The sequence below is a fragment of the Pelodiscus sinensis genome, chromosome 2, assembly GCF_049634645.1.
Source record: "Pelodiscus sinensis isolate JC-2024 chromosome 2, ASM4963464v1, whole genome shotgun sequence".
NCBI lineage: Eukaryota > Metazoa > Chordata > Testudines > Trionychidae > Pelodiscus > Pelodiscus sinensis.
Genome location: NC_134712.1, coordinates 64,425,913 through 64,436,237, shown reverse-complemented (window position 1 = coordinate 64,436,237; position 10,325 = coordinate 64,425,913). Strand labels below are relative to the sequence as shown.

At 45.8% G+C, this 10,325-nt stretch overlaps 1 protein-coding gene and 1 non-coding gene across 2 annotated transcripts; both read right to left on the bottom strand.

Moving 5' to 3' along the window:
* Positions 1 to 4,835: 4,835 nt before the first annotated feature.
* On the bottom strand, positions 4,836 to 8,497 carry RPS20 (ribosomal protein S20). The gene is made up of 4 exons (NM_001286916.1): positions 8,407 to 8,497; positions 6,798 to 6,897; positions 6,169 to 6,242; positions 4,836 to 5,055 (listed from the first exon to the last, which is right to left on the bottom strand). Exons 1-4 carry the CDS (start codon positions 8,407 to 8,409, stop codon positions 4,873 to 4,875), a joined length of 360 nt encoding a protein of 119 aa, NP_001273845.1. The 5' UTR covers positions 8,410 to 8,497; the 3' UTR covers positions 4,836 to 4,872.
* On the bottom strand, positions 6,314 to 6,379 carry LOC112546289 (small nucleolar RNA U54). Its single transcript, XR_003089946.1, has one exon. It is a non-coding gene; the product is annotated as a small nucleolar RNA U54 (small nucleolar RNA).
* Positions 8,498 to 10,325: the final 1,828 nt, after the last annotated feature.

The following is a 10,325-nucleotide window of genomic DNA, read 5'->3' as shown; positions in this document are numbered from 1 at the left end:
CCTGGGCTACGTCTACACTGGCCCCTTTTCCGGAAGGGGCATGTTAATTTCACCTATCGTAGTAGGGAAATCTGCGGGGGATTTAAATATCCCCCGCGGCATTTAAATAAAAATGTCCGCCGCTTTTTTCCGGCTTTTAAAAAAGCCGGAAAAGAGCGTCTACACTGGCCCCGATCCTCCGGAAAAAGCGCCCTTTTCCGGAGGCTCTTATTCCTACTTCAAAGTATTTTCAGAGGGAGGAAATACCAGGCACTTAGGGGCCCTGTCATCTAGCAGAGAAAAGTATAAGAAGAATCAAAAGTTGGAAGCATAAACAAGACAACTTCAAATTGGAAATTAAGCACAAAATGTTAACAGTAAATACAGTACAGTGAACCCTCGTTTATCGCGGTAGATAGGTTCCAAACCCGACCGCGATAGCTGAAAATCCGCGAAGTAGGGACACCATATTTACGTATTTATTTAACATGTATATTCAGACTTTTAAAACCCTCCCTTTACGTAGTACTGTTAACAAACCAGTTAGCAGATATTACTAATTATTAATGGAATTAACGAAATATTTGGGGTCTTCATATATCGCGGCTATTTTCGAAATTTCCGGAAAATCCGCGATATATTTCTTTTATAATATATACATACGTAATGAAAAAAGTCCGCGAAGTCGTGAATCCGCGATGGTCGAACCGCGAAGTAGCGAGGGCTCACTGTATTTGTACAATTACAGGAAGTGATAAATTCTCCATCTCTTGATGGCTTCTTATCAACCCGGCAGCGACTGAATCAGGGAAGCCAAGGACACAGCAGCTGGGATGCTGCTCGGTTGGTCCCGCAGCGCCATAGGGAGACGCTACGGGACCAACCTAGCAGCACCCCAGCTGCTCTGACCCCAGCCAGCCACTGGTCAGTTTCAGCAGCGGCTGAATCAGGGAAGCCAGGGGCAGAGCAGCTCCAATTGTCCAGCTGCCTGGAGCACTTCCAGGTTTCAGATGGTGCCAGACCATCAGGAGGGCCGGACCATTGGATACTGGACCACTGGAGTTTTACTGTATAACAAATTGAATGGTCTAACATCCTGCCTCTGGATTTGGGTTTTTATAAAAGTGTATGCAACAAGTAGCTGTTTCCACAAACACTTAAGTTTGGGACTAGATAGCTCATGTATTTGCACTTATCACAGAAACTTGTAAATTAGTGGTTTAGGAGAATCATTGCAGAAGACTGAACTAGCTGAAAGAAATGAAGTATTTCTGAATATTTACTGATTCACAATAACTGCACTCTGGAATTTAGAATGTTTTCTCTTAGAAGCCAACATGTAATAAATTAGTTGATTTGTTGTACTCAAAGCATAATCTTGTCCCCCATCTTTGTTATTTCACTACAGCTTGAACCTCCCTTAACTGGTACTCCCTAGTCCAGCAACGTCAGCCCAGGAAGAGGAAGGTGTGACAGCAGGGCAGGAGCTCTGTAAGGGGCACCAACAACTCATCCAGGAGCCTAGAGTGTGTGTGGGGGAAGGAGGAGAGCATAGGACGGATGGCATGACAGAGTTCTGGCCCCAGCAGAGCTCCTAGTCTGACTGTATCCAGGGACCTCTGGCCCCATCCCTCTGCTCCATCCTCAAAGTTCTGGCCCCAGCTGTGAAGCCAGGCAGCTGCAGAGTTCTGGCTGGGGTGCTCCAACCACGGCAGCAGTACAGCAAGGAAGAGCCCCAGGTGATTGAGGCAGCAGAAGGGGCAGGCTGGAGCCCTAGCTCAGTGGCAGCATGGCCACAAGCAGAGGGACCTTCTCTGGTCCAGCAAATCCCCTTGTTCAGGACCATTCAGGCCCCGAGACCGCCAGACCAGTGAGGTCTAACCTGTACTGAATTGCTTGACTACTGTACTCATTGTTAATTTATAGTCAGATATAGGCAGAGAGAAAAATAGGTGAATGTTAGAAAACATTTCTAAATCTGCTGAGGTATATATTTTATACATAGTATTTTGGTCTAGCAGATAGGAATTGATATTTGAAGACTGTAAGACACTAGCTTTAAGCACTATATTTTCCAAGCATCCTGCAAGAACAGGCATTTTTAAATTTAAGTTTAGAACCACCAGCCCATAAGAGTGGTGATGTGAAAATATTTATGATGAATTAAATAGTCCAGCACTTTTCAATCGCTTCAGTTAACTGAATCATATACTAGATTTGCAAAGCTTGACTTTGGTTTACTGCAGGATCTTTGAAGGTCCTTACAGGTGTGCATGCACATGTGCAAGGGAAGGGATTCTTAATCACACAATTCAGAATCTATCTACATTGGAAGACTTGGCCAGGTCTATGGTAGACTTGTATCAGTGTACATAGACTGCTCAGGGGTGACAAATCCATAAACCTTGAAGTAGCCTTACACACTAACCTACCTCCCCTCTCAGTGCTGGGGGGAAGGGAGGGTGGTGGTGGAGGGAGCTTCTCCCATCAACAGAGCTACTGCCTCCTGGGGAGGTGGATTAACCACGTGCTAGTGCATTGTAGACATTTTGTAGTAAAAAGAACAGGTCCAAGTCTCTCCCTTTGGCTATGGGAGTTTGCAGGCTGTTAGGAAGTCTGGGTGCATAAAGGGTGAGGGGATCAAGTTCTGGAAATAAGTTTTGGTGCAGGAGGGGTTGTGGGGTGCAGTACTTACCTGGGGCACCTTGCTTGAAGCAACATCTAGGTGGAGAGTCGGGGTGGGGATCAACATGCTGCTCCCACCCCAAGTACTCCTGCAGTGGGAGCACAGGGTAAGGGTAGTACATGGAGATCCCCCTCCCCTCCAGAAGGCAAGTGCAGGCAGGAAGCTGCTCTATCCCTGCTGTGCTGCCAATGGTGACAGCCAACAGAAGCCCCTTCTAAATCACCCTGAGGTAGCAGTGGGGGTTTTGGGGAGGTACACTGAGGTGGTAGGTAGAGACCCAGTCCTGAACTTTGCTACAGCTAGGCCCCTGGACCAGGAATATTCCTGGAGCCCAGGCACCATGAAAACAAGCTCCCCAAGACTGAAGTATCACAAGAGCAAGTTAAGCAGTAGGGAACGGGGTGGAGTTTTTAGTCAGCATTTAAATTTTTAACAGATTTAACTAAATGCTGAATTCATATTTGAAATTAGAAGTGGTTAAGAGATTCACTATGCTCACTGCTTCAAATGAAGTCTCACAATAAGTATCCCCAGTAGCTCTTGCAGATACTCTAGCACGGTGGTCTTCAACCTTTTTAAGCATGAGACCGCTTTTTTAATTTAAGAGCAATCCAAGATCTACCTCAAACCCAAATACCCTTGTTCTGCCTTTGTTCCCCTTCTCCGCTGCCCCGCCCCTGCTCACTCCATCCTCTCTCCCTTCCCCATCTTCCCTCATTTTCACTGGACTGGGGCAAAGGATTGGGATGCAGGCTCTGGGCTTGGATTAAGGGATTTGGAGTGTTGGGGGATGAGCTGAGTTTGGGGCAGGCAGTCGAGGTACTGGAAGGGGCTCTAGATGCAGGCTCTGGGGGGGTATATCTAAACTGCTGTTTTTTTGAAAAAAACTTCACTTACATCCACACTGCAATCACGTTTAAAAAAAAAAAAAAACCAAACGAAAGAACAGAGGGTTTTTTTCCTGAGATTGGTAAACCCTCTTTCTACAAGGAAGAAGCCTTTTTCTGAAAGAGCTCTTCAGAAAAAGGAGTGTGGACGGGGAAGAGGAAAAAGCACAGGTGCCCTGGTGGCCATTCTGTCCACAGTAATCACAGATTAAATGCAAGATTGCTTTCTCGATGCAATCTGTTTTTTCGAAAGATAGCATCCACACCAAATGGATGCTATCTTTCGAAAAAGCAGACTGCTTTTTTGATTAACTTTTGCTGTGCAAATGCTCTCCTCTAGAAATTTTTGCTGAAGATTTCTTCCAGAAAAGCTTCTTCCGAAAGAAGCCGGCAGTCTAGACATAGCCTGGGAGCACTTTGGATGCAGGGGTGCTGAGGAATAGGGCAGGGACTTCGGGTGCAGCAGGGGGGTTCATACTGGGGTAGGGTTTCAGGATATGGGCTCCAGCTGGACACTGCTCATCTCAGGTGGCTCCTGGGCAGTGGGCCTAAAAGCAGGCTCATCCCTGTCCTGGCCCTGCACCACTCCCAAAAGCAGCCAGCAAACTCCTTCCAGTTCAAGCCCTGTTGTTTCCCCTTCTCTGTGCTATGGAGATAAGAGGGGAAGGGGACACCCTGACATTGGCACCCCCGCCCAGCAAGCAGGGGACTCCTGAGGGGAACAGCTCCAAGGCAAAAGGCAGGAGATGCACAGCAGTCAGGAGAGTGGCAGCTGAAAGTGCTGGCACTTGATATGTGATCCTGACTGGTTTGGCCAAGAGGCTGTCAGAGGCTCCAAGATCTACTGGTTGGTGACCACTGCTCTAGCAAAACCACAGAACACCCAAAGCAAGCATGATTGCCTTTTTTTTATGATGTATAAAAGCTATCTAAAGGGTTTGGACCATTTCAGTGTACTTTATCAGAGAACAGTGATCAAGTATACAGCCTATAAGACATTTCAAATAAAATTCACTGAAATCCCCTCCCTCCCCCGTTAATGTTCCTTTCAGGTTTAATAGCTATTTAAACGACACACTTCTCTCCCATCTTCAAAATACATAAAAGCAGTTATATCTCAAACACAAGAAAATAATTTTTCCACCTCAAAACTTATCCAACTGTTCCCCTCAAAATGCCTACAATTCTTGATAGTTAATGCTACTTTGTTCCAGTTCTTTGTTTAAAGTTTCACAATTCTAGTCAATACTGTATTTCACGGACTACAAACCAACAATAAAAAGTTACAAATCAACTTTTATTAAAGCAGATGCCAGGTGTTTAGGCATCAGCAATAGTAACTTCAACTTCTACACCTGGTTCAATGCTGATAGAAGTGATCTGCTTAACAATCTCAGAGGGGCTGTGTAAGTCAATGAGACGCTTGTGGATACGCATCTGGAAACGATCCCAGGTCTTAGAACCTTCACCACATGGTGTTTTCCTAGTAGTGATTCGCAGAGTCTGTAACAGAAAGTGGAACAGTAACCAACAGGTCAGATGTATGCAGAGGTTTATGCTAGTATCAAAACCTTATGGGTGTGACGTAAAAACAAAAACAAACAAACAAAAAAAAAGTAAGCAATATTTTAATTAAAATCAACTCTACTTATTATGATGGCCATCCTTTTCATACCTGCCAAAACAGCATTGGGTGCATCTACACTGGCAAGATTTTGCACAAAAGCAGATGCTTTTGTGCAAAAACTTGCCAGCTGTCTACACTGGCCACTTGAATTTGTGCTTGTGCAAGAGGGCCAGTGTAGACAGGCACCTTAATTTTTTGCGCAAGAAAGCCCGATGGCTAAAATGGCCATAGGAGCTTTCTTGCGCAAAAGCGCGTCTAGATTGGGCACAGATGCTTTTGCGCAAAAGCATCCGTGCCAATCTAGATGCTCTTTTGAGGAAATACTTTTAACAGAATAACTTTTCCGTTAAAAGTATTTCCGCAAAATCATGCCAGTCTAGATGCAACCCATTAAGTTTAAAAAAAAAAAAAAAATGCAGATAAAAAGCTGATCAAAATCCCCTTTTGCATTTCTCTTCAGCATGTTGTTTGTACAGTAAAACTCCAATAGTCCGGCATCCAATAGTCCAGCACTCCTGATAGTCCAGCATCAAAATGGCAAAAGCCTAGTGAGTGAGCTTCAGCAAAAAATGACTCACAAGGTAACAGCGGCAGCAGCTGAACTGAGCAAAAAGGGTAAAAAAGGCTTAAAAACTAAAATATTACAGTATACTGTATACAGTATGTACAATAAAAAGGGTTAAGAACACTTTATATACAGTATATAATGTATACAGTGTACATATATAACCATCTTACAGTACCTCCTGATAGTCCGGCATATTTGATAATCCGGCACTACCCATAGGTCCCGGATTATCGGAAGTCTACTGTATTAAGCAATTCAGTCACGTGTTTATGTGAGCTACTAACCATTAACTGTCTAGAATTCATATATACTCAATCCAGTGTAATCAGACTGCATTCCCTCTCAGGTTTACTATTTGTAATTTACAAATAAAATCTTGTAGAACTGGTCATAGTTTTCCTGCCTCTTAAGCCGTAAGTACCTTAGTAGGCATGCGAACAGGTCCCTTCACTTTTAGATTCTTTTCCTTGGCACCTCTGATCAAATCAGCACAGACTGCAAGAGAATACACAACTGTTTTAATAAGGTTTTTTTTAGTTGAACTTGATTTTCCACTTCAGATAAACTGTTGGCTCAGAATAGCGTAAATAGCAATCATAGTACTTCAAACTGACAATTTATCCTCATAGCCAACTACATATGAAAAAAACCTCACCGCAGAATTAACAGTCACTTGTAATTTTACTTTTTAGGTCTATCCAAAATTGCATTTAAAGAATGTTACATTATAGTTAAAGACCTTAAGAGTTTAGACTAACATGGTGTAAACATATTTTGTTTTGAGAGCATGGACCAGGCCTATTTTTGAAGACTATTTACAACACATAGCTAAAATATTGTTCAAGAGAGTTCACAGACAATTTAACAGGGATAAAGAAAGCATTTAAAACAGGTTAACAAGTTTATTCCTAGTTTACTTTAAGTCACTGGAAGAGTAAATCAATGGCTGAGATAAACACAACTGACAACTCATAGGCAAATAACCTAAGTTGTCAACTTTCCCATTTAAAACTTCAAATCATAAGCAACCCTAAAAAAAGTGCTACTTACCCTTCTCCAGTGACTTTACATTGCGACTTGTCAAGGTAATTCTAATTCGGTGAATTGCTACTTCCTGTTCCACAGGTGCTTTGCCACTATCTTTAAATGCCTGAAACATTTACATTATGAAAATTAGAAACTATAGCCAAACTGGTCAGTATTGCATGTATGCTTTTTAAAGTATCTTCACTAAAATCCAGAACACATATTTAGTTTATAACTTTTATTAGAGACCATATCAAAAAGATGTAGCCGTGATGCTTCTGAATGAGGGGAAAAAGAAGAACAGGAAAGGGCAAGAATCCAGTTTTAGAAATGTTATTTCACACTACTATTGTAAAACAATCAATCATTCACCGTGAAAAACAGCAGAAGCATCCCATACTGATGAGTAACTATATGGACAGGCATATCTAGCCACTAAGCCACCTCCAAAATAAAGCAACTGCCTAAACTTGGTTACACCAACTTAGGGGCTATGCCCCACGCAAAGGGTACTGAGTGTCACAATTAAATACAAAAATCAAATACATAGCTCTTAGTATCTTTCACAGACCTTAAGAACGGTCTAGAATGGGAACTCTCTCACCAACAGCTAATATATTCCTATCACTCACCTTGTCTCTAACCAGGTAGCAACATACAAATCTTATGCAAGTGAACCAGTTTTTGTTTCATAGCAAGAAGTCAAAAAGAGAAAAATGCCAATATCTTAAGTTCAGTCCAGTCAGGTGATAAAGAACAAAGAGGTGTCTGGACAGGCAATTATAGATATGCATCATGAGACTGAATCTTAAATTCATTTGGGAAGATGATAGATACACTAGTACGTTTGTTCTGATTTCTGATGGGAAAAGGGAAACATTAAGGAAAAACAATCTTATTTTATCACTGGTGAAAGATACGTCTCAGAGGAATCAGAAAGGAAAGGCAATCCATTTAAAAGTTAAACCTCTCTTGCCCCAGGGACCTCTTTGGCTAGCAACCAGAGTCTTTGCTTGACCAGGGAGGTCCAAACTGTATTAACAGATTTAGGTCAACAGTATTTACACGTTATTGCCATTATCTATTATATGGAAGTAGGACCCTTTCTTTTGATGGCAATATTGGCTAGGACTTTTAAAAAGATACTCGTGTTTATTTTGCAAATGGCACGGGATTGCAATCATCGCACTGACGAGATAAAGTTTAACTAGCGAAAGGTTTCTAGAGGCAGCAGGGCCACAACATACAGGACCCTTCCCTCAATTTAATTTGTAAGGCCTATTTATGTAGGACTATTTATGAGGGGAACGAGATGCAACCACAATCGCCGTGGGCCAAGATGCCGCCCCGTCGTAGCAGCACACGCATCTGCGGCTGGCAGCGTTTAGCCGCAAGGGCCAGCTCAGTCTCAGCCCGTTGGCCAATGCCGCCCCCGATTCACCGTCAGCGCAGACAGTCGCTGCAGCGGGGTCTCGCCAGCCCAGCGCCCTGTCGCGGTGGAGATGAGCCCCGCCGGGGCAGCCGCAGCGAGGCCGGGAGCGCGACGGAGCACGCGGCGAGGAGAGGCCTGGCCAAGCAGCCGCGCGCCAGCGGGGAAAGCGCCGCGCGCCCCCCCTCCGACCTCCCCGCTCACCATGGCCGCACAGAGTCGTCCTGACCGACTTATTCCCGGGCGGGGCGGGCAGCGCGGCCCAGCGAACAGCGGTGAGTCAGGAGCGGCGCGCGAAGCAGCAGAGACAGGGCGGCGCGCGCGCGGTGCTTATATAGCCGCGTTCCATCCGGGCCATCACGCGACCTCTGACGCCGGAAAGGGAAGGGTGCGGGTAGGGGCGCGCAGGGCGGGGCCGCCCCTGCTGGGCGCTGGGGTCGGGCGGGCTCTGAGCGAGCGGCGCTGCCAGGCAGGGGACAAGGGGCGCAGGACCCGCCCGCGGAGTAGCGGGGCGCAGAGGCGGAGTCCTCCGCGCTGCCGGGCCGCAGCGAGCGGGCGGCGGTTGCAGCCCCTGGCCGCGGGTTGAGCGCGGTGGCCGCAGCAAGACGTCGCAGGCAGGGCTGAGTCCGTAGGGGAGCCGTGTAAGCGTTGGGGTTAGTGAGGACTCAGAGCGCCCAGGCGCGAGGGCCCGGGGCCGCGCCGTTTGTTTTTAAAGGAACAGCCCCCTCATCGAACTGAACGCTTGAATTGCGGGGGCGGGGGGGGGGTGTCTGCATTTGTCACGGGGAAGCTCTGACAGGCTGGCGTTGGTGCATCATCGCCTCATTGCACAGAAAGATACAAAGACTGAAGAACACCCAGCCGCTCGCACTGAATTTGTTTACACACACACAGTGAGATAGGAGCAACTGTCAAACTGACCGCGTTTAAATACAAGTGGGTGGCTTTTTCTAATTTAAAAAAGGTGACGTCCTGCCCCATTTGGCCAGCTTCAGTATTTCAGTTTTATACTGTGGTAGAAGTGGCGAGGAGTCTGGTGACACCTTATAGACTAACTTAGTGGTCCCCAGCGCGGTGCCTGCGGGCGCCATGGCGCCAGTCAGAGCATTTGTGTGCGCCCGCCGACAACCTGGGACGGCCCCACCCCCAGTGCACTGGAGGCATCGGCCCCAGGTGCGCAACACGCACCGGCACCTGGTGCGCGGTGCTCAGGCGACCCCAGCCCCAGGGCACATGCGGGCGCCGGTGCCGGCCCCAGGCGCGCAGCGACACCGGCCCCGGGTCCACCGCACAAGGTGGTCGGGCGGCTCCAGGCAACATGCCGGCGCCGGGTGCACCCGGCGCGTGAGTGGCCCCGCCCCCGGCCACCTCTAAAGGTTGGGGACTACTCGACTAACGAAAGTGTTGGACATACGTTTTCGTGGGCAAAGAGCCACTTTGTCAGATGCATCTTCTTTAAAAATTGTGCTTTATTTTCGTATGGATTTATCTAGCTTCAGATAAGTTGGATCTTGGTATATCTTTGTATGCTTGATTGCAGGTCTCTCTAGTGCCAAGCTCTTGTTCCCTATGTTGGTATTATAGAATGATCAAATCACCTCTTTATCTTCTCTTCAATAAACGAAATAAGAGTGACTTAAGAAGCTCAATCTAAGTCCTACTTTCCAATCCTTAATCATTCTCCTTTGGTTTCTCTGATCCCTCTCTGGGTTATCATAAGGCCCTTGAATTAACACCGGAATTGAACACAGTATTCCATTAGCAGTCACAATATTGTCAAACTCAGAGGTAATATAGCCTTCCCATTTGATATTCTATACATGCTAGGCTTGCATGGGTGCTTTAGCCAATGGGTTTTGCCTTACACTTAATCTTAACATAGTAGTTCATAAATACATATTTAATAAAAGCATATTTTCTACAGTCTCATGCACACAGTATACGGATAGTTTGGTGTCTATAACATGAGAACACATGGATTATTTAGCGTCACACACACGTATTTTTCCCCTTTTACTTTACCATTTAAACTATCATTTTAGCTGTCCTATAAACAAAAACTTAGAAGACACTTCTGCTTTCCAATTCCCCACATGGCTGCCTCCACCTTACACATTTAAACT